Genomic DNA, 21484 nt, shown 5'->3' with positions numbered 1-21484 from the left:
CTTACCTCTGCCATCTCCTCAGATCCATCATGCTGGTAAAGTCTCTGGAATCCTCTTTTGGGCACATGGAGTTTGCTATTGCAGGAAGCTCTTGGAAAGAGAGTAGGCATAGGGCAAAGTTTTGAAATGATTTGATTCTAACTCTGAAGAGCAGAGTAGCTTATATCTGTGGAATTTTCTTGATGAGAGACCTGTCCTCTGGGTGGCCAGCCAGGTACGACCCCAGCACATGCGTGGCTGAGCCCAGCAGCTGTGGTAGAGAAGGGCCCAGCGATGAGGCTGTGACCTGGGACCATGCTTGGGGCAGGGGCGGGCACACAGGTGTCTGCTGGTGGCAAATGTTCCCAACAACCCCCCTGCACATGTCCCTGAGGAGCAACCCGTTCTTAGAAAGCCCAAGAGGCTGGGGAGACACCTTTGGAGCAATTTTGAAGCACATGGAGCAGTCCAAGCAGGACCTGTGCCCCCTGGGCTGTCCTGGTGCGTGTAATTTACTTGTTTCTGTGGACCTGCTGTGGCCCCAACCCTGAAAGTGCCACTTCCAGCCACAATGGGTTTTCGCTGTACCTGCCCAGCCCAAGATGTGGAGGCTTTGACAATGCCCAACATGATGGCGGCTATGATTGTGGTTGTGAGTATCTGCCAGGTCCCAGGAGCATCCCTGTGCCTTTCATGCTGCAGAGGGTGTGGCCCCCACACAAAGGCAAGCTGTGGGGTTAGGAAGACACACTCAGGTGCCAAGTGTCAAGAGGGCAAGAACACACCACATGGCAACTCAACTGGGGCTTCTCCTGGTGAAGCCTGGGGGCCTACCGTGTGCCCAAATCCACCTGGTCTTCCCAGGGGCCACAGAGGTGAGGCAAATGGCAACACGATGGGGACCACCGCCCAGGACTCTGGGGAACTACCCTCCTGGACATCATGGGGACCATGGTGTGGACACTGAGGGCTCACCACCCAGGACGCTGTGGGGACCACCATCCAGGACATGGGGGCACCATCTTTGCCTCCCGAGTCCTTCATGGTGGATTAATCATTGCATTTCCTCCAGGAATTCAGCACTGCTTCCTGTTGCCACCCTGGCAAAGAGGGTCCAGATCCAGGAGCTTCCACTTGGGCCTTCCTGCCTTAACAACTCTTGTTGCAGATGGTTCTCTCCAACTATACGCTCAGACCAGGAGACACCTAGAGACCCAGTGGACCCTCTGGCGGTGGATGTGGCCAGGATACCTGGAGACAGCAGCCTGCAGCTCTCGTCATTGCGCTTTTTCCTTCTTCTTATATGAGCTGAGCAACACTTGAGTCAGCTGCATCCACTAGATCCTAGGACCCCAGCCTCTATCCATCAGCCACCCTGGCAGCTTCCCATGGGTGAAAGCGCTGTGATTATCACCTGGGTCTTGATGCATCACAGTGGTTCCACCCACCTGCCTCTGCCAGTCCCAAATCCTGTTGCCAGGACCCAATTCCAGGGCATCGCCCATGACGCTCACCCCTGGCCTGCAGGCAGCCACCACCCAGCTAGTCCCCAGTGTCAGAGCCCCTTCCCAGCAGGGCACTCTCAGCACCTTAGTGGGGCAGCATTATCTGTCCTCACGTGGCAAATCTGCTCAACACCCATGCCTCTACGTGTCCCTGAGCCTGCAACTCCAGGCAGCCCATGCACTCCTCCACTTACTGACACCTGCCACCCATAAGGAGCCAGCAGGTCCAGGCCCGGCCAGTGTCCTTGCCAGGACATCACACCTGGGCTGTACATGAGTGCCCACACAGCGGTATGTTGTGCCCCACTGGCCTTTCCTCTGCTATCCCCTCCACCCCCCCATGGACCCCAGGTCCTGCACTTCCTTCAAAGAGCAGCCATTTCCCCCTGCAGTAGGGACTGGACTTCTCCACTTGGACAGACCATGAGGGCTGAGCATGGCCTGAGGTCTCTGAAGGGAGTTGCCTGGGCTGGCACGAAGGGCTCACGTGAATCTGGCGTTCCAATTCCCAGGTTCACCACCAAATATCCCATCTGGGGTCAGGACCCAACCCTCCGCCTCTCAAGGCCCTGACTTTGGCCTGGGAGCCATCAAGGCTGTGGGTTCAGTCTTCGTGCAGTCCCATCACCATGACGAGATCCTTGAGTTGCCTGAGGGTCTGTAGGAGACTCACTTCCTTCAGGGTTGCCTCTGCAGCATGCCTGCGTCAATGGTTGGCTTATGAAGCCTGGTTTTCTTTTTGTCAAGATTTCCTGTGAGGTTAACAAAGGGCACATACCCTTGATTTCCCCTCTGTCATTCCACTCAAAGGCCACAGCACTGTATAGCCCAGGGGTTTCCAAACTCTGCCACACATGGGAGTAGAACCAGTACGACTAAGCTCAGGAGCTGTTCTTCTGTGGGACCCAAGAGGAGAAGTTGGCAGGGAGAAAAGATTATAACAGATATGCAGAGAGATGAGGCTGAAATATCATGACTTAGAGCTTCCTGATAGTTGTTTATTTGCCATTTCTGGTTCCTCTCTGAGATCTGGCCTGCATTCTCCATTTTTGCCATGCCATTTCATGAGATAGCCTTAAAATAAATCCCCCCTTGAACTGTCTAAGCTAGCTTGAATTGATCCGTTGCTTGCAACCACAATCCTAATGTATAGAGAAACAGCAGCTATTTTTGTCATCCTTACAACAGAGAGGAGCACTTTTGGCATCAGCCCACATAACCTACGTCAGGTATGCAAAAAAGACCTGTTTGCCCATGGATCAGGGCAGGTCCAACAAGCCCAGCTCTGTCGGCACAGCAGCACCGTCTGTGTCACAGCTCAGTGGTCATCCATCTGGCCTCCAGATGAGCCGCATGTTATAGATTTGCCTTTATGCAGTGAAACTAAGACAGTGGAAGTAACTAGAAAGCCTTTTCCTCTCTTCCCCTTACTGTAAAGAGATGATCTTAGTACAGTCATTCACATCACGTTTCTGTCAACGATGGACTGCATACACGACGGTGGTCCCATATTAGCACCATATAGCCTAGGTGTGTGGTGGACTGTACCGTCTAGGTTTGCCTAAGTGCACTCTGTGATGTTCACTCAATGATAAAACCACCTAACAACACATTTCTCAGGTGACCCACCGTTAAGTGACACATGACTGTAAACTCTTCAGCAATCAGGCTTTTTAAACAATCCAACACAGAAATACAGTTACATGTTTTAATTAGATATAACTTCTCTTTTCAAGAACACACAGGTTCTTTGGTGAAGTTTCTTCCTTGCCATAACATCGAATCATTGGTGCAATGTTTGCACAATTATTTTGTCAACATGAAATCAACACTTTATCTGCCAGTCCATATATGTATTATATATACACACACACAAGAAATATGTTTAAGAATCACGTATCTTTCTGAATTTTAACAACAGAAAAAAAAAGCATATTTACCAAATGCATTGACTAGATTCACTTACAGAATTATCACCTGCTTCTCGTTTTACTTTTGGAAGATCCAGGTCAATCCCCATGGCTTCTAACTTCATTCCAAAGTAAAGAACCCTGAAATAGGGACTTTCACAGTAAGCAAAACTAGAACACCCAAAGCCCTTCCATTTTAAGCCTCTGCAACCTCATCCACAACAACCTGACATCCCCAAATCAGTTACACAGACCACGAAATGATCACTCCTTTTCCTCACCACAGTGGAGCCCAGGCTCCACCCAGAGGCAGGGCCTTGCTTCAGCACTGGCCCTCAGGCTGTCCTGGTGAGGATGCAGGCTCCTTACCCTGGAGAGTCCTCTCCCGTCCTGCGCAGGAGGTCTCAGTACTGTGACCTTCAGGAAAGCAGCCAGGACAAATAATGTTCTAAAGTCCCTACAAATTCTGCATACACATCAAACAGCTCTTGGGCTCCTGTTCTTTTTGTCAATTTTAAACGATTTTAGTTCAATAGTGTTCCACTATAATCTCACTTTATCCAGACATCTTTTGGCACAGCTGTGAAGTTATCAAATGGCCATGACATTGTGAAACACTTTGAACCTAAAAGAATTGATTTTAAGAAGACAGATGGTATCAAATTGAGACTCAATTAAACTTGATAATGGAAGTTTACCATGCAAATGCAAACTTGGCCTAATATAATTTTCTGTAGAAAACTTCTTTGCCTAATTTTGCAGTTTTGGGCCAGTGTCTAAATTGATTTGAATTATCTGAACATATTTATCTAGCTATTGAAGGCAGCTAGGCTGAGGGCACGTTGGACATTAGAAAATAGGATGAGGGGCTGGCCTGGTGGTGCAGCGGTTAAGTGTACACGTTCCGCTTCAGCGGCCCGGGGTTTGCCGGTTCGGATCCCAGGTGCTGACATGGCACGCTTGACACGCCATGCTGTGGTGGGCGTCCCACATAGAAAGTAGGGGAAGATGGGCACAGATGTTAGCTCAGGGCCAGCCTTCCTCAGCAAAAAGAGAATGATTGGCAGCAGTTAGCTCAGAGCTAACCTACCTCAAAAAAAAAAAAGAAAAGAAAAAGAAAATAGGATGAGGATTAACAATTCACCTTGACAATCATTCACCTTGAAATTCAGTTACCAAATGGCTGGCTGTATTTTCCTCATTTCAAAGATAAAACCAAGAGAAAAGCATTAAGTGGTTTATCCAAGGACATATGGCAAATCAAATAACAGGAAGTAGAATATGCACCAATCTTTAAACAACAGTGTGATACACCATGAAACACAAATAACTAGAGAAACTGTTTAATCCAGATTTACCTGAAGAAATTATTTTTGCTTAGATCAAGTGGTGGCAATACAGCAGAAAGATGACATTATGAGCTGTCGAAGAAGACAAGCGTCAAACCTTTCTGAGCAGAGCAGAGGAGCTAAGAGCACAGAGCCTGGAGCAGAGGGCTCACGTCCGTCTTAGGGAACTTAAGCTCTGAGCCAGCTGCTTCATCTCTGAAATGGTTCTGAAGATTTAAAACACGTAAGCACAAATTATGTAAGATTCAGTGTGCAACATGAACTTAACAAATAGTAGCTCTGGGGACTATCACTCTACAATGAAACTCAAGTTTTCTCTAAGCTTAACATTTTTATTAGTTTGTCTTATTGCCATATAGACAGGTAGGGTGGAAACAAGGTTTGAAGTCAGGTAGACCTTAACCCAGGTGATGCCAGGCCACTTACTAACAACACTTGCATATGTTAGTAGCGGTTCTGAGGCCAAACCGCCTCGGTTTACAGTGGCTCCAACATGGCCACCTGTGTGCCCTTGGGCAGGTTGATTTCTCCTGACCTCGTTCCAGTGCCCTCATCTGTAGAATGAGGATGTGCAAAAAGTCACAGGGCAGGCCTGAGACTGCGGTCCTCTGCAAGGCCTGCTGATGAGGTTAGCCCTTCACCAGCGTCTGGAAACCTCCATTTTGGGAGGGTTCCCACCACCATTAACTAGAGTAGTGGCTCACTGTGCCTAAACTGTGCAGTTTGGACTGAACACCCGCTTTCCTTCTAGGAATCTGGAATTTTGAGTATGTGCCAGGCAGAGGATGCCTATGTGACCAGCCCTCAACAGAAACCCTGGGCACCGTCTCTAAGGAGCGGCCCTGGTTGGTAACATCTCACACGTGTTGTCACAACTCATGCTGGGGATTAGGCATGTCCTCGTGACTGCGGTGGAGGGGGGTCCGGAAGCTGCGCCTGGTCTCCACGTGGCCTTAGCGCCTTTCCCTGTGCCCTGTGCCCTGGATCATTTCACGTAAGAAAGCCTAGCTGTGAGTACAACCTCATGCTGACTCCTACGAGACCACCAAGCAAGTCATCAAAGTTAGGGGCGGTCTTGGAGACGCTGGACCCAGAGGGTAACGACAGTACTCACTGCACAGGACTGGTGTTAGGATTACACTGGGGACGTGTGCAAAGCAGAGTAAAGGCTGATTCACAGCAGCTCTGTGAAGGCTATATGGGGCCATAAGTGCCTGCCCACCTTTTAGTTTATGGTAAAAACTGAGATAATCTGTGTAAAAACATTCTCTCAAGAGTAACACACATAAAAAGTGGCACTGTTGCTTTTAAATTGCAGGTATTTATTATTATATGTCATTGGTAATAAATAGTATCTGCTTGCTGAATACAGACACAAACCAAATCCCAAACACACATTAGGGTATCAACTGGATATGAGAAATACTTTTCTTCCCTTTGGCGGCAGAGAGCTCCAAAACAATACAAAACCTTGATGATATTACTACTTTTTGTTATCATCTGTAAGCAAGTCATCCACTACCTGATAACTTTTAAATGCAATTTTAGGAGAGAGAAAAATAATTCGAGGAGAAAACATGCTTTATTTAGGAAGTGATAAAACCAGACAGAAAATTATTTATATTGAGGATCAATACTGTATTTGACATTCTTAAAACAATTTTTACCCTAGACCTAACATATGAGGTTACACTGTTCTGCTTAATAAAATATTAACAGCTTAAAAAATGCTTCTGAGAAACTGTGTCCTTAATAGCTGAAGAGGATCAAGGAGCAAACCCTTTGTCTCCTGAGGCCTCGCTGTCCTGCTCAGAGGTTGGCAGGAGTGGGAGGCCACTCTGTGGCCACAGCACAGGAGAAAACATGGGATAGCCCAGAATGCCACAACGACCATCTGACTTTGAGTTGTTAAGAGGCTTTATTCCAGTCTTCTCTTACTTTTCTAGTATGGCTTTCTCTACTTTCTTAAACTTTTTCAGTTCAACAATTACTTCCCAATATTTCAGATATAGCCACATGAGTCTCCCATTTTGGCGTTTGTTGGTATTCCAGACATCCCCACAGTATGTATCATGCTTAAATATGTCAGTCAAGCCAGCTGCCATCTCTAGGTCAGCAGCAACAGGGTCAGTGGATGCTCGAACCAGCAAGCTCTTCTCTATTTCCAGTCGCTTGTGGCGAGGGAGAAGCAGGCTGCAGTAGATATTCTGTCTTTCCGTCAGAGCATCTTCAAACTCTTTCAGCAGAAGCCTGGCTCTCCTCTGCCAGTCTTCTTCCTGTCCCAGGCAGCTCAGGTACGCATTTCTCAAGGGCTGCAACTGTCTCTTTTCTTGCATGACCTGAGCGCGTTCCTGTTCTAGCAGTTTCCTTTCTTCTACCAACCTTCGCCCCTGAGAGATAAGGGCTTCTCGATAACTAGTTGTTCTGTTTTGTTCCTTTTCAAGTTCCAAAGATAGCTGAGCAACAGCACGCCGATTTTCTGAGATCATGGTGTGGTACTTAGCTTCCAGATCCTGCTGGAAAGCAGCCGTTCTCTGACGGTACGCTTCCTTCTCTTTCTCTATTTCTTTTTGGGACTCCCTAGACCAAATCCAACCTGACATGAATAAATTGGGGGAGAAAAACACACACAATGAAAAGTCAGAGCTAAAGTTCTATAATGTTTAAAGAAAACATAAAGTAGATGACAGCATTTCAATAAAATCTTAAGCCCTGAGAGATACAAAAAAGATAACATTTTGTATGAAACTATATAATATACCAAGTTCTTATCTTAAAATCAGATAAAGGCTCCCAAAGGACAAGTAGGACAGGCTGCAGGCAGAGTCCACTCAGGCTTCTCATTTCCTATGGCCAAGAAAGTCAGCCACTGCTTTCTTCTGTTCGCAAACCTCCACCATGTGCCCGCTGTGGCCACAGTGCCCCACATGCTCTCAGAAGGTTTGAGAAGTAACATGGGTATGCTTCAAATACTGGCCAGGTTACTGGAGAATCAAGTGAGTTTCAAAGTGGTCATCACCAGCAAAAGAGAAGAAGTCCAAGATGTTTGCTTATATTCTGATAGGGGTACATAAAAATAAGGTGGAGTTAAGAAATTCAACCTCAAGACATGGTTTGGTTCCCTTTCCCCAAACCAGAAAATGCTGGAATCACACAAACACGGGACAGAAGAGTGCCGGGAGGCTGGGCTGGGTAACACCCGGCTCTGATCCACAGACCAAGGAGCAGCCAGGCCTCTGTCCTCTGCTGCATGGAGAAGTCCAGTGCCTGAGGATCCAGGGACAGAGAAGGGAGGCTGACGACCCACAAAGCCTGCTAGCCAGCAGGCACCTGGTTCTGGATGGAGTCACCAACTCTTCTGTCATCCCACTAATGGCTAAGAGTTTGGTGTGTTTTGATAATAAAACAAAAAACAGTGTGGTGATACAGGAAATCCACCACATTCTGAACTAATGCTCTTGCTCAATAATTTAATAAATGTTGGGGCAACTCTACGCTGAGTCCTAGTTTCTGACAATGATAATTTGCTAAAAGCAGCACGGATTTGAGTCCCTTGGAAAACAGGACTGTTCAGCAAAGCTTCAAAGCCCAAAGTCTAAACACTACCAAGAGCAACAGTTTACTATGAAAGCATTATTTCTGCCCAGCTCTCCAAAGGAGGCCAGGCTGCTCCATGTTGCACATTTTCTTTAACTCCTACAGTCAATAACCCCTCTGGAAATCACTTCATGGTCCTTTTCCTACTCTTGCTGGTTCCTTTCCCCTCCCTAACACCCAAAGGGGTGTCCTGGCCCTTCAGGACTCTTCTTCCAGGTCCCTGGGAATCTTATCTGGCCCTGACACCAAGTCTACTACAGCACTACTTCCACTGTTGCCACCTCAAATACATGAGCATAATACCAAACTCGGCCTCCCTCAACTAAAAATAGCTTCCAGGCCAATTTTAGTTGTTACCTCAAACTCAAAAGCACATGTCATCTTTATCTCCTCCTTTTGCCAAAGAGTTCAGAGGCAGGGAGCTGACCAGTAAAGCAGCAGTTGCAACATAATTTGATAAGCACTGAGGAGCAGAGGAAAGAAGGGCTCATTCAGTTTTGGGTGGAGGTGGGAAGGCTTCATAAAAGAGGGGAACGTGAACAAAGTCTGGAAGTCAGGAGGAAAGGTCCCTCTAGGTGGAATGAACAGGTACAGGAGAGGGTGCCACACGTGCTCAGAGCAGCTTCCAGGGACAGACGTGCCTGGGGTACAGGGCTTCTCCCAAGGAGCAGCTGGAGCCCACTCTGGAAGTCAGCAGGTGCTCGGTAACAGAAGTCCTTTTAGACTGACAAAGAAGTGGAGTAATTTGATGTGACATTACCCTGGTGGCGGTGTGGAAGATTTGGGACAGAGGGTAAAGGAGGGACACTAGAAGAAAGGAGCCACTCCTGTTATAATCTGGGTGCAAGCTAGTTAAAGTACTCCAACTTACACGTGAAACTAGTGGGACTGACACAGAACAGACAGAATCGAACATCAGACCACACGTACATGCTGCAGTCATCAGGAAGTTTCTGGCAGGTCAAAATTCATCAAGAAGGCCTCCTGGAAAAGTGGGACAGGGACGTGGAGACATGCTGGATAAGGAGATTACCAGGGAGAGTGCAAGAGAAAGTGCGGCGTGGCAGAACAGAAGTCCACAAAACCTTAATGCTGGGTCTGATCGGGGAGAATCTTGCCTTATGACTTTGGGCAGACACAATTTTTTTGGAGGCTTCATTTCAGAAGGCATAGAAAAGAGAGATGAGACTCTTGCTTTTGGGAAAAAGGAACAGAAGTACCCTCTCCTATTGTTCCTGCTAAGAACAACTAAGAACCGTGGACATCATCCGTAAAACAAACAGAAGAGGACTCTGAAAGGTGGGGAGCAGCAGGCAGTCTGGTGAGGGAACTTGGGACCCAAGCAATGACAGGGTGCTGGGTCCCAAGGGGTTTCATTTTGCCTCACAGATGCCAGACTTAGAGCTGAAATGCCAACAGGTGCAGGTATTTTAAAAAGCCCCAACAAAAGTCTGCTATCTCTGGCCAAAGGACTAGGAAAGGGGTCTAGCAAGACTGAAAACTTACAGACAATGACCACTGGACTCCCGCCAAACAGCACAGAAGACACTGTGGCCCCACCTCCACCCACGTGGACAAAGACCGAGGGCAGCTCCTCCTGTTCCCCAGGGGAGGCAATAACAAGACACTCCTGGCTCTCCCGGCCAGGCCGGAGGCATCTGCAGAGCCCTGGGGAGGCTGGACCTCCTGATCTTGCCCAGTGGTAATGAGTCACCCTTCCCTTCAGTGTCAACCAGCTGGAGGCCAAGTGGGGAACCTGGACTTCCACCCCTACCTGGGAGTAAGGAGGCAGCACCACCCTTCCTGACAGAGCCCTCTCCAAGAAAGCCAAGCCAGACAAGAAAGGTCTGAATAAAAACCAGAGTCTCATAACGTAATACCCAAATGCCCAGGTTTCAACTGAAAATCAGTCTTTACACCAAGAATCAGGAAGATGTCAACTTGAATCAAAAAAGGTAATCACTAGATGCCAATAGTAAGATGACAGAGATGTCAGTATTATCCAACAAAGAGTTTAAAGCAGCCATCACAATAAAAAGTCTCAGCAAAGAAATAGAAGATATAAAAAAAGCAAACAAATTTTAGAACTGAAAAACAAAGTAACTAAAATAAAAAACAGGATGATGAAATAGGTGTGAAGAGAGAAAGCCCTGCCAGGAGGCTGAAATAATCGACATAGTCCATATGAACACAGACGTGAAAACCTGGAACAAAATGTTAGCATATATAATTCTACTATATATATAAAGAACCACATGGTACCACCTAGTGGAGATTATTCCAAAAATGTAAGACTGGCTCAATATTCAAAAATCAACCTATGTCCCAACATATTAGTAGGCTAAAGAAGAAAAACCATATGATCATGTCAACTGATACAGAAAAACATCTGACAAGACTCAACCTCCTTTCATGATAAAAACTCGGAAAAATAAGACTAGAGGGAACTTCAGTGTCTTGATAAAGAGCATCTATGAAAGACCTTCAGCTAACTTTGTACTTAATGGTGAAAAGACTGAATGCTTTTTCTCTAAGATCAGGAACCTCAACAGAGTGCTGGCAGTTCCAGCCAGTGAAAGAAAGCGGGAAAAAAAATAAAAGGCAAACAGACTGGAAAGGAAGAAATAAAATCTAAGTCTCATACCTTATACCAAAATTAACTCAAAATGGATCACACACTTACATGTAAAAACGCAAACCTAAAATTTTAGGAAAAAACATAGGAAAGAACCTTCAGGATCTAGGGCTGGCAGAGTTCTCAGACTTGGCACAAAAAACATGACACATAACGGAAAAACTGATAAACTGGACTTCATCAAAATTAAAACTTTAGCTCTGTGAAAAACTCCATTAAGAGGATGAAAAGACAAGCTACAGACTGAGAGAAGATATTCACAAACCAGAGATCCAGCAGAGTACCAGACTCTAGAATACAGTGAAAACTCTCAAAACCCAACATTAAAAACAATCCAATTACAAGCTGGCTGAGAGATAGTTCATGGAGAGGTTCATGGAGAGGGTGTGCAATGCAAAGATGCTCCACATCATTAGCCATCAGGGAAATGCACGTTAAACCACGATGGTCTGGCTACACACCTATCAGGACAGAAGAATAAAGACAACAGAGCCCTCACCAAATGCCGGCAAGGACGCTGTGACCCTGGATCCTTCACACAGTGCTGGTGAGTATAAAACGGTACAGCCACTCTGGAAAACATTCGGCACTTTCTTAAAAAACTAAACATCAACTCATGGAGGCTGAAAAGAGGAGGCGGTTTTTATGACTCAGTGATCTGCACGGTGCCTGCTTCTCAGTGAAAGACTGGGCAGACCCAAATACAGCCTAAGGGTTAGAGGCTCACCGCCTGTCATCTTGCAAAACACCACTTAACACTTGGAAAGGCTGCCTGTTGCCTGTGGCTAGGGTGATGAACTTGGGGGGCGAATTAGAAGGCTTAGAACTACACTTACTAACCCAACAATTAATTGGTTTCCAGGCTCAGAGACGCCCTGAAGTGACTTACATTTTCCGTTTGTTTTTCAGGCTCACCTCTAGCTTTTACAGACTTTCCTAATAACCTTTACTTTTGAAGTTCTTGCCTTCTTGGACTTCTGAAATGATGCTGTCCCTCCCTGAGAAGCATTGAGGAATATTTTATTTTTTCTTCTTGGTTATCTTGCTTAGGTAACGTGATCAGAGAAAAATTTTAACTTTGCATTCTTATAAACATTCTCCAAAAATGTGTTATTACATGCTTGAGACACATATTGCAACCTGTGGGTGTCGAGTAGTCCAGCACAGTCTAAAGGTAAAGGCTGACAAACGAAGTCTATAAACACTACTCTCGTCAGCCTCCACTGCCTCTACGTAAACCTGCGGACCTGAGAAATCCAGGCGACAAAAAACCATTCCATTTAAAAAGTGTCACTGCACCCAGAGAGCAGCTTTTGCTGTTTTTCCATTCAATTATTCAGTTTCTCATATTCTTAAGTGCCAGCCAGCAGGACCGTCAGACACAACAAAATATTAAACTAACTCCTGAACATCAGGAAATTTACCATATAGTGAGGAAATAAGCTAAGGGCTGGGATAATTACAACTGACTGGTGACTGGTAATTTCCCCAAAGTGGACAAAGTCAATTCAAACTAGAGAGAATTCCTGGCCAGGCAGAGCAGAGGTTTCATGGATGAAGTCTCCCAAAGACTGACTTCCTAAACACGGAATAGACATCCAAACTGGTTTTCTTCTAAGACTGTTTCATTCTTCCCCACTGGTCCCATGAGGGCACCTGAAGAGCAGTGAAGCCTTGAAGGGGAGCTCCCAGTTGTTAAAACCACTCTACACACAAGGCTTCTAAACCTCTTGTCAAACTGAACCCTCACAATGAATCCAGGTAATTATGATCAGCCCCTCGCAAGGAGAGGGAAACTCAGGCTCAGAGGGTTAAGTAATGTGTCCAAGACACACAGCATGGGATAAAACTAGGATGCACACCTGCATCTGTCAGGTTCCAAAGCCCGAGGTCTTTGGCCTCCACACTTTTAGCCCAGAAAACGCAAATGTTAGGAAAACCACGACTTACGAAAAGCAGCCAATCCCAGCATTGGAACCAACAGGGCATAATTCCATCGGCTTCCATCACCCCCATCAGCCCTGGAGTTGGGCCGGATATTCCAATTTGGGGGGTCATTTAAGTTATTCATGGAGGTATACCTTAAAGTAAAGAACAAAACCATTAACCACACAAAGTGCATAAAATACATCTGTCACAATTATACTACCTAAATGGCTCATATGAATCCTTTTTTTCCTTCCAAAAAACTTTGTTCACTTCTTATGTGCTGCACAGCACTGAACCTTACAGGAGAAAAAGAAGAAAAAGATGAGAACTCAGACAAAAGCAACTCACCATGTAGTGGGGGAGAGAGATGTGTCTCAACTAACTGAAATACAAGTAGAACGAGGTGCATTCTCTAGTACAAATACGTTTAAAATTACGCTTTTATATAAACACACAAAAACGGGAAGGTGCGAAAACCCTGGCTTCTTCATGAAATGGGAACAGCACTGAGGGCGGAGGCAGATCGCGGGGCAGACGGGGACAGCGCTGGAGATGGCTTTCATTGCTCTCCACTTTGGGGGCGGTGCACGCACTGAGAGGGGCTCCTGCTAAAGCTGGAGCCACATCTCAGTAAGGAGGCTGCGGTCTCACGCTGACGCGCATTCTCCAATTCACTAAGTACCCACAGAGGCTGGGCACTTTCACAACTTCGTCCTGAGGACCTTCCGCTTGTTTCCAGGCTGCTGCCTACACAATACACACTAGTTACAAAAGAATAATCAGGGGACGCTGGAGAAAAAAGGAATTCAATTCAGTTTTGAAAAATTTTAATGGGTTTTTCAGTAAATACTTGCTTAACACCTAAAACCGGAAAATTCTCATTGGCAATAAAGAAATGCCAAAAGAAAAACAGCTCAGGACTTAACGTGAGGGAGTTCGTGGCAACCACAGGATAAACATGTTAGAGTCTGAAGGAACCGAACTGCGCAACTGTCGCAGGGCGTCGGGAAGAACCGTGCTCACGCCCTCGGCCAAGGAAGCCCGCCTCCGGGGCACACGGCCGAGGACACACGTCATTCTAACGGAGCAACGTAAGCCAGATAAAGATCCGCTGGCACAGATACATCCCGTAGGGTGTTACTTACTAATGGCAAAAAACTGGACACCACCTAAACGTCAATGAAATGGCGACGGCCCACTGTCAGCTCACTCAGTGCAACATCCAGAATTACGCCGCACACACCTGCGCACCGGGAAGGTCGGGGCAGGGGGCCGCGAGCGCGGTCCTCCCGAATACCGTTTGTCCCCCACGCCGCCCCGTCCCTCGGGTGCGGGCAGATGCTCGACAGAAACTGACCGAACGCCGGGAGGCGCGGAGCCGGCACCCCGCAACCGCAGGCTGCCCCGCCCAACGCGGCGCGGCCAGCCGACACCCCGACTCCGCGCAGTCCCCCGGCCCCGAGACCTACCGCCGACCCCCTACTCCGCGAACCCCCACTTCCAGCCCGCCCCAGGCCCCGGACCTACGGCGCGGCCAGGAGGGCCGGGGCCACTTGCCCTGAGCACCACCGTCCGCAGATCTTCTTTGCGCAGGCGCGGTGCCCCGACAACCCCACCCAGGGTCGCAGCGTCGTGCGCAGGCGCAGGCGCGGTATACCCCCCCCCCCCCCCCCCCCGGGCTTCGACGCCTCTCGCAGTGCGGTGCGCAGGCGCGGCCTGGCGCGGGGGCTAGTGGGACCGCCTGCAGAGGGCAAGCATGTCGGGGGTCTGTGCGTTGTCGCGGCTGCTTCCTGCCCGGCGTCTGGCGCTGACCAGGGCGGTGAGTCGGCGCTGCGGGGCCAGTGGGCCCTCAGGGCGGAACAGGCCGGACTCCGGGTCCCCGCGCCCCGGTCGGGACGGGGGGAGCAGCCGCGGGCCGCCCGAGGGGTCGTGGGGCCGCCGGGGCCAGCGGCCTCTGCCCAAAGCCGGCCCTGCCGGTGAAGGTCGCAACCCCGCGGGCCTCCTCTGGCCCCTGCCTCCCCAGGGCCTGTCTGTGAGCGGGCAGGTGTGCCAAGGTCACGCAGGGGGCGGCTGACCCTGAGGCCACGGGCGGAGGCGGGACCAGGACCGGCAGTGTCCGCGAGGTCCCGCCGGGTCCCCGCGGCCTCCCGGTGAGCGGCAGAGGCGCGGCCAGGGGCCGGTGCAGGGGGATTCGAGCCCCCGGGACCGGGTGGGCAGCAGGCTCGGTCGGCCTGCCCTGTTTGCAGATTCGAGTACACAGGAGAAGGCGTGGGTTTGTGTGTCCGCGCCAAGACCGGACAGTAAGTGTGGGGCCTTCATTTTGGGTTTCCTTTGTGCATGCTTTCAAAAGATCAGACGGAGGGGCCGGCCCGGTGGCATAGTGGTTAAGTTCGCGCGCTCCGTTTCCGCGGTCCTGGTTCCTGGGTTCGGATTCTGGGCGCGGACCTATGCACTGCTCATCAAGCCATGGTGTGGCGGCGTCCCACATACGAAATAGAGAAAGATTGGTACAGATGTTAGCTCAGCGACAGTCTTCCTCACTGGAAAAAAATTTAAAAATACAGACGCAGAATTTCAGCACGCTGACTGCAAAGCTGCGTTTGGGCGAGGACGCCGGCATGTTTGTTTTTCTGTGCGTCATCTGTGGAGGCCGTGCCAGATTCTGGTCAGTCGAGGATGACCAGCCGGGTTATGCTTTCCTGAGGCCTTGCTGCTGGATTATGTCAAATGTACCTCTACAATTACATCTTAGTAGTCGATCTTTTAGAGTTTTACTGCACCACACTAAATTTAGAGGATTTAGTTATTTCCTTCTTTTGAATGATCTCGCCCACCCGCCTACTTCGTAATTTAATTACGAAGTAAACGTCCCAGTAGGAACCAAGGCATTCAACAGTGTTTACTGGACTTCTGCCTGTAATTACAACCACAGTTTTCTCCTTTTTGGTATATAGATAGTAAAAATCATGTTAAATGTGCGGATTTAGTTAGACAGCCATCTAACCAACACCAGCACCAAGTGTTCCTATAGTTGGTGCTTACTGAGCAGAGATCCCCCCTCCCCCAAATTTTGGGCTCTAAGACACAGTGGTGGAAGTCCACAGGCAGGAAGTGAAGTCCATGGTTAGTGGAGTATTTTTAGTCATCCAAACATGAGCAGACTTCTAAGTGCTTCCTACTTGGTAGGTGAACTGACAAATTGATAACTGGTTGTGATTGGAGAAGAAAGAGCTAATGTCTGTCCTCAACCCAGCCTGGTGCCCAGCTTGCTTGTGCAGACTAAGACCCCTCCAGCTTGGGGAACTCCCTTCACCTACCCCCACACTTTGTCAATTTAAAAAGCGTTGTCCTTTGTCCAGGCTGGACTGGAAGAGTTTTAGCTCTGAGCATTTAGCTGAAAGTGAGGATGAGGTTCTAAGTACAACAGGTCAGAGTGCTAAGCCTCTCCTTTCATGTTGTCTTGATTCCAAGTGATCTTGGTTGAATCAGCTGTTAGCTGCCAGTGCTTTACCTTCGTTATCTCCTTGAATCTTCACCTCTGTCCTGTGTTTAGGTATGGTACTTGTAAACATGATGGCAGGATAGAGATAGCAAAGTGGAACCACAAGTTAGGCCTGTGAAAAAGATGGCCTTGGGTTTTTAAAAAGTCTTTTGATCTTGATGAGGATAGCTTTTGCTAAGGGAAATTAATTCTGTCCCAGGCAATATATTTATTGGAGTTTAAAATTGGCAAGAACAAAAGCATCAAATTAGAAGAACAAAAAAAGAAAATTTGTGATTGCCAGCTGAGAAATGTCCCTGGAGCGTAGAGGATGAGGATAATTTGAATAAAGTCCACAGAGAATTTTTCTTGATCTCATTTTGTTTAATTCTGTGGTTTTTCCGTGTCATATTTACAGCTGCTTTCAAGTTACAAAATTATCAAACCTATTTTGCCTTTGTTTCTTTTTCTATTGCCCCAGTGCACTGACACAATTTGCAAACTGTTCCAAAGTTTAATCAAAAGGAAAAGTAAAACCAAGGACCTTAAATAGTTGTTGGTTAACTGCTCACTTCAGATAGATTTTTCACATCCTTTCACATGAATATCCAAGGTATGGTTCTGAATATGTTTTAATGATATATCTAGAATCATTATTTAGGTCACTGTGGTAAACTTTTGTTTTGCTTCTTGGCATAATTATAATGCCACTGGTATTCAGTGCTATATTCTGTGTGATGCTTTTCCTGGTTTTCAAGCCACTTGAAAAATTGTGGCTTGGTTTTGATACATAACCTGGATATTCATCTTAGTTTGGAGTCCCAGAGATTTTTCCCGAAGAGCCTTAGATAGTGGGGAGAGTACAGGATCTAGAGCTATCCAGGCAGACCTGAGTCCAGACCCCACTTACCTTGGATAGACTCAGTTTCTACCTTGTGAACTGTATTTTAAGCATCCCTGTTTTAAAAAGTTTTAAATTTTTAATGAAAATAATTACACATAGTTGTAAAAAAAAAAGTGAGTACAGAAGTCCTTATAAATGAAAAGGAGTAAGAGCTCCTCCTTCCCCAGACCTGTTCCCTAGTGGAATTAATTCTGAATTGCTTCTGGTATTGGCTCTTGGTATTTACCTCCATTTCTCTAGCTAATATGCAAGTGCATTTTTATCCGTTTTAGATGTCAACTTTTGCTGGTGAATGAGGATTTAGTTCGCTTACAAATCATCCTACTTCTTCCTACTTCAGTCCTCCCAATAGAGTTATGCAACCACTTTCAGATCCTTTATTGGCTACTCTTGTAATTGTGTAGATCGTACTTACAAATTAGTTTCTCATTCGTGATTCACACCTATATTTTATTAGCTGAGGGCTCCCCACTTTGCTAGATTGAGGATATCAGTATCTCTATCCTTCTCAGTTTTTTTCCCTTTACCTCCTAATTCAGTTCTTTATGCTGTTAAAAAGGTCTAAGTGTTCCTTTTAATTCTACCATAGGTATATTTCCCCATTCTTCATCATGTTGCCCTTTTAGAAAATAATAGTTTCTCTTCAAAAAACATTAGATTAATAAGTGACACAAAATGAGTATACCTAAAGACAGAAATTGGGTTAAAATTGGACTCCCCAGATTCTAAAATCACTCCCCAAATCAGATTTAGCTGCAACAGTTAATGCTACTATTTTCCACAGGGAGATAGTGTGATAATTTATTAAAGATGTTTTTATAATTGCTGTGGTTTTTTAAGCTAGCTCTGTGTGTGTGTGTGTGTGTGTGTTTATTCAACATGAACATCCTAGAAAGAAAAAATAAATACTTAGGGAATCTCACTGTTTCTATTTTAATATTACAAAATGTACTGTTCTTACTGGTATTATTACCTATGTTTATATTATCCTTTATAAAATTTTCAAGAACATTTGTATTAAAATCCTTTTAGTTACTTAATTCTTTGTTAAAATGAGGTTCTACAATTTGAAAAATTATACTAACACTGAAGAATATTTGTTCTTTTTGGCTCTTTTTAATTCATTTCCTGAAAGGAAAAAAACTATATTGGCTTTTGTCAATGAAAACATACTTAAAATTGAAATTGGAAGATTCAAGACTATCACTCTCATCAGTTCAGATCTACTTAAAAATCCCGAAACTACTCTGTAATTGGAGCGCTTGAGATAAACTCAATTGTTTGTGCCAGCCATCATCCATTCTCAGAGCTAAAGGGAGCCTTAGAGTAGGAGCCAGCTCTGACTTTCTTCGCAGGCAGCCGAGCCATCCAGTCCCCTGAAAGCCTTTCCTCTCATAGAGCAGTCCGTTCAGTTTAAAACAGCTCAGAGTTCGTTTTGTATTTTGCCAGATTCTCCTCCTTGTAGTTCCCGTTTGTTTGTCCTACAGAATAAATTTTTTTTCACCACACAGAATAAATGTGTCTTCCAAATTACAGAATACTTGAAGGCATCTCTCATATCCCTGTTTGTCATTGTTGAGTGTACTTATTTCCTAAAACTGTCCTTTATGCTATTTTTAAGACTCTCTGTTTTGCCGTAGTCCTTGCAAATACAGTCAGCAGCATGGAAAACATATCTCCTAAGTTGCTGGCCGTTCTTAGCATGTGAAGAAGGTTGCCTCTCATGCTGGATTGTCATTTCATTAGTACCAACTTTCTTGGGTAAATGTTTATAGGATGGGACATTTAAGCCAAGACTTGGAGAGTTGCAGAGGTTAACGAGAGAAAGGCCAGGGACGAGTGTGTGGGTGGAAGAAACAGTACCTTGTGGTATGACAGACGACGGGGAGTATGGCTGAAGTCTAGTGTAAATGTGGAGAGTGGTGAAGCAGGACCATCTCTGGGCCTGGAATCCTCACATTTACAGTGAAGGGTTAGAACCACGGTGCTTCAGTGTCACAACAAGTAACAGAGCCTGTTCTAGAATGTCCGCCTCCCCATACACTGTCCAGTGCCTACCCCATTGTACTGTGAAACCTCACAGATGAGTAGAGCTCCAGTATGACAAGGGCTCTAATGGATCCAGTAAAAGTACTTCATGGTTTGCAGAACTACCACTTGAAATTAACGTGGAAGCATGCCTTTTTTATTTCCTTTCGTGAGTCAGTGAGTATCTGGTTTGGAAACAAGCTCCATCTAGAAGGGCTTTTCTTAGGGCACCCTGGGTCCTTTGCCCTTGCCTCAGGTGAGGTGTCTGTGTGAAGGGGAGTAGCTGGATACAAAAAAAGGTTAATAGACTTAGAAGGATAAATTTTAATTACACGTCCCCCATTCCTTCAAGACACTTCACGCTCTCCATCTGTCTCTCAGCAGTGGCCAGCAACGTTGCAGACCCGTGGTTTTCACTTCACTGTTGATGGGACTAAGAGGGCATCTGCTAAAGTTTCAGATTCAGTAAGTTCATGACTTTTTGTTCATTACAAATGATTTTCCTGGCTTTAGAGGGGTAATGATCTATACTGGTTTTTAATATATTTGAGTAATACACAGATCTTATTTAAAGGGAAAAAATTCTCATTCCAGTGCTTGCTCAAATTATTTTTAGTGTAATAATAGTTAATTGTCATATATACGTAAACATAGTAAAATTTTTTGCTCGTAGCTCTTATGTATCTATAAGCCAGATTAAAATTTAAGTCAAGTAAAGTGACAAAATAATGAAGTTTAGATGACAAATGACCTGTATTTACTATGATGGATGGTGACGTCTCTGCTCAGCCTAGGACTGTGTAGCCACTTGGGTGTAGGCCTCTGTGTTTAGTGGGCCCGTTCTGCTCTCCGTATAAGAAACTGAAATTTGCTTCCAAGTTCTTTTCTTGTAAGCTCACGATATACTGAGTACTGGTTGGCACCTTCTCAGTTGTAAACAAGAACACGGGCCTGAAATAGAGTTGTGGTCCTCAGTTCTTAAGTGGTTACCCAGACGAACTGGAAAACGCTTATCTAAATGAAAACAACATTTTAACATTTTCGTGAAAAACTGGCGGATCACAGGTGGAGAATCATGATCTACACCACACTGTAAGCTTAGATTCATGTAAGTGTATGTAAATAGGTGTAAACTTAAAAAGAGAAGATAAATAAAAATGATAATTGAATGGAAAAACTGGCATTTTGATTCATGTTGTTGCTTTCCTTTGCTTCTGCAGTTCCTCTTTGAGGACGTACCTTTAAGTTTTCAGCATTTTAACTAACGGGGTTTCCCAGCTCCGTAGGGTAGGTGCTCTTCTGTCCTATCGTCTGAGGGTGTGCCTGCCACATCTCATGACTGCTGTGTTTTGTTAGTGTCCAGTCCCGCACAGGACGGGGGCCCTCTAGGCGTGGCAGTGGCCCTTTTGTGATACTGCTTCGTTTTCTTCTAGCTCCTTCCCTGTAACCACAGTCTGTCTGGCATGGTTGAATGGGGATGAATGGGTGTATTTCTCTTTTCCAGATTTCTACACAGTACCCGGTGGTGGATCATGAATTTGATGCAGTGGTGGTAGGTGCTGGAGGGGCCGGCCTGCGAGCTGCGTTTGGCCTCTCTGAGGCGGGGTTTGACACAGCCTGTGTGACAAAGCTCTTTCCCACCAGGTCACACACTGTCGCAGCCCAGGTAAGAGAAAGGGGCTCTTGGTGCTTTCAGTGTCTACAGGCCGCTGCACAGTCTGGCACTCTGCCTGAGCAACCTTCTGCCTCAGGCCGCTGTCCCGCCATGCTCTGCCGTGTGTGCCTCTTTCTGCTCCTTGTACACACGCACTTGGCTCACTCACCCTGGGGGTCTCTGCCCCCATCCTTGCTGCTTAAAGCCTCCTTGTCACTCTTGTTTCTGCTATTCTCATACTTGGGGCTTCTCTGACCACCCCATCTAGTACCACCCTGTGGTGGTTTTCTTCATTGCACTTACCTGATCTTAGGAAGTGAGCTTGCCTGTGGACTTGTTTCCATCTTCCCTGAATCTCATGTTTACTGCTGCATCCTCAGGGTTCGCCTCATTAAGTGTGATGGCGCTGAGCTTTGATGATGTCATGAATGTGCAGGACAGAGAAACGGTGGCCTTTACATGCTCTGAATTTAGGGAAGAGGATAAAAATAAGGTGAAAATTTATGCAGTGAT

The 21484-nt window shown here is 46.3% G+C and overlaps 2 protein-coding genes across 8 annotated transcripts in view; one reads left to right on the top strand and one right to left on the bottom strand.

Moving 5' to 3' along the window:
- Positions 1–6044: 6044 nt before the first annotated feature.
- Positions 6045–14574, bottom strand: CCDC127 (coiled-coil domain containing 127). Of its 5 annotated transcripts, none has more exons than XM_070587317.1 (3): positions 14432–14574; positions 12926–13056; positions 6045–7339 (listed from the first exon to the last, which is right to left on the bottom strand). In XM_070587317.1, the coding sequence occupies exons 2-3, from the start codon at positions 13044–13046 to the stop codon at positions 6678–6680; spliced, it is 783 nt and encodes a 260-aa protein (XP_070443418.1). In that variant the 5' UTR covers positions 13047–13056; positions 14432–14574; the 3' UTR covers positions 6045–6677. The 5 variants fall into 5 exon arrangements, with proteins under 5 accessions (XP_070443418.1, XP_070443421.1, XP_008532597.1 ...); XM_070587320.1 differs by having other exon boundaries at positions 14428–14533; XM_008534375.2 differs by having other exon boundaries at positions 14050–14486.
- Positions 14575–14582: 8 nt separating this feature from the next.
- SDHA (succinate dehydrogenase complex flavoprotein subunit A) overlaps positions 14583–21484 on the top strand; it is a 28256-nt gene continuing 21354 nt past the window's right edge. The window contains exons 1-3 of one of the 3 annotated variants that reach the window (XM_070587314.1): positions 14583–14723; positions 19702–19782; positions 20822–20983. In XM_070587314.1, coding sequence (XP_070443415.1) covers positions 14661–14723; positions 19702–19782; positions 20822–20983 — 306 coding nt within the window. In that variant the 5' untranslated portion in view covers positions 14583–14660. Of the gene's footprint in view, positions 14724–15021; positions 15205–19698; positions 19783–20821; positions 20984–21484 lie in introns of those variants that run through there. The other 2 variants (XM_070587313.1, XM_070587315.1) reach the window with 2 other exon arrangements.

The sequence above is a fragment of the Equus przewalskii genome, chromosome 20, assembly GCF_037783145.1.
Source record: "Equus przewalskii isolate Varuska chromosome 20, EquPr2, whole genome shotgun sequence".
NCBI classification, from domain to species: domain Eukaryota; kingdom Metazoa; phylum Chordata; class Mammalia; order Perissodactyla; family Equidae; genus Equus; species Equus przewalskii.
The sequence above is the reverse complement of the archived record's forward strand: the minus strand, read 5'-3'. Positions and strand labels throughout refer to the sequence as shown.

What these genes read in the sequence shown, in the direction of transcription:
- CCDC127 (XM_070587317.1), bottom strand. Translation starts at nt 13,046, where the DNA reads ATGAATAACTTAAATGACCCCCCAAATTGGAATATCCGGCCCAACTCC. An exon ending in GCTGGGATTGGCTGCTTTTC is followed by an intron (nt 7,340 to 12,925) that starts GTAAGTCGTGGT and finishes TATTCATGTCAG; the next exon opens with GTTGGATTTGGTCTAGGGAG.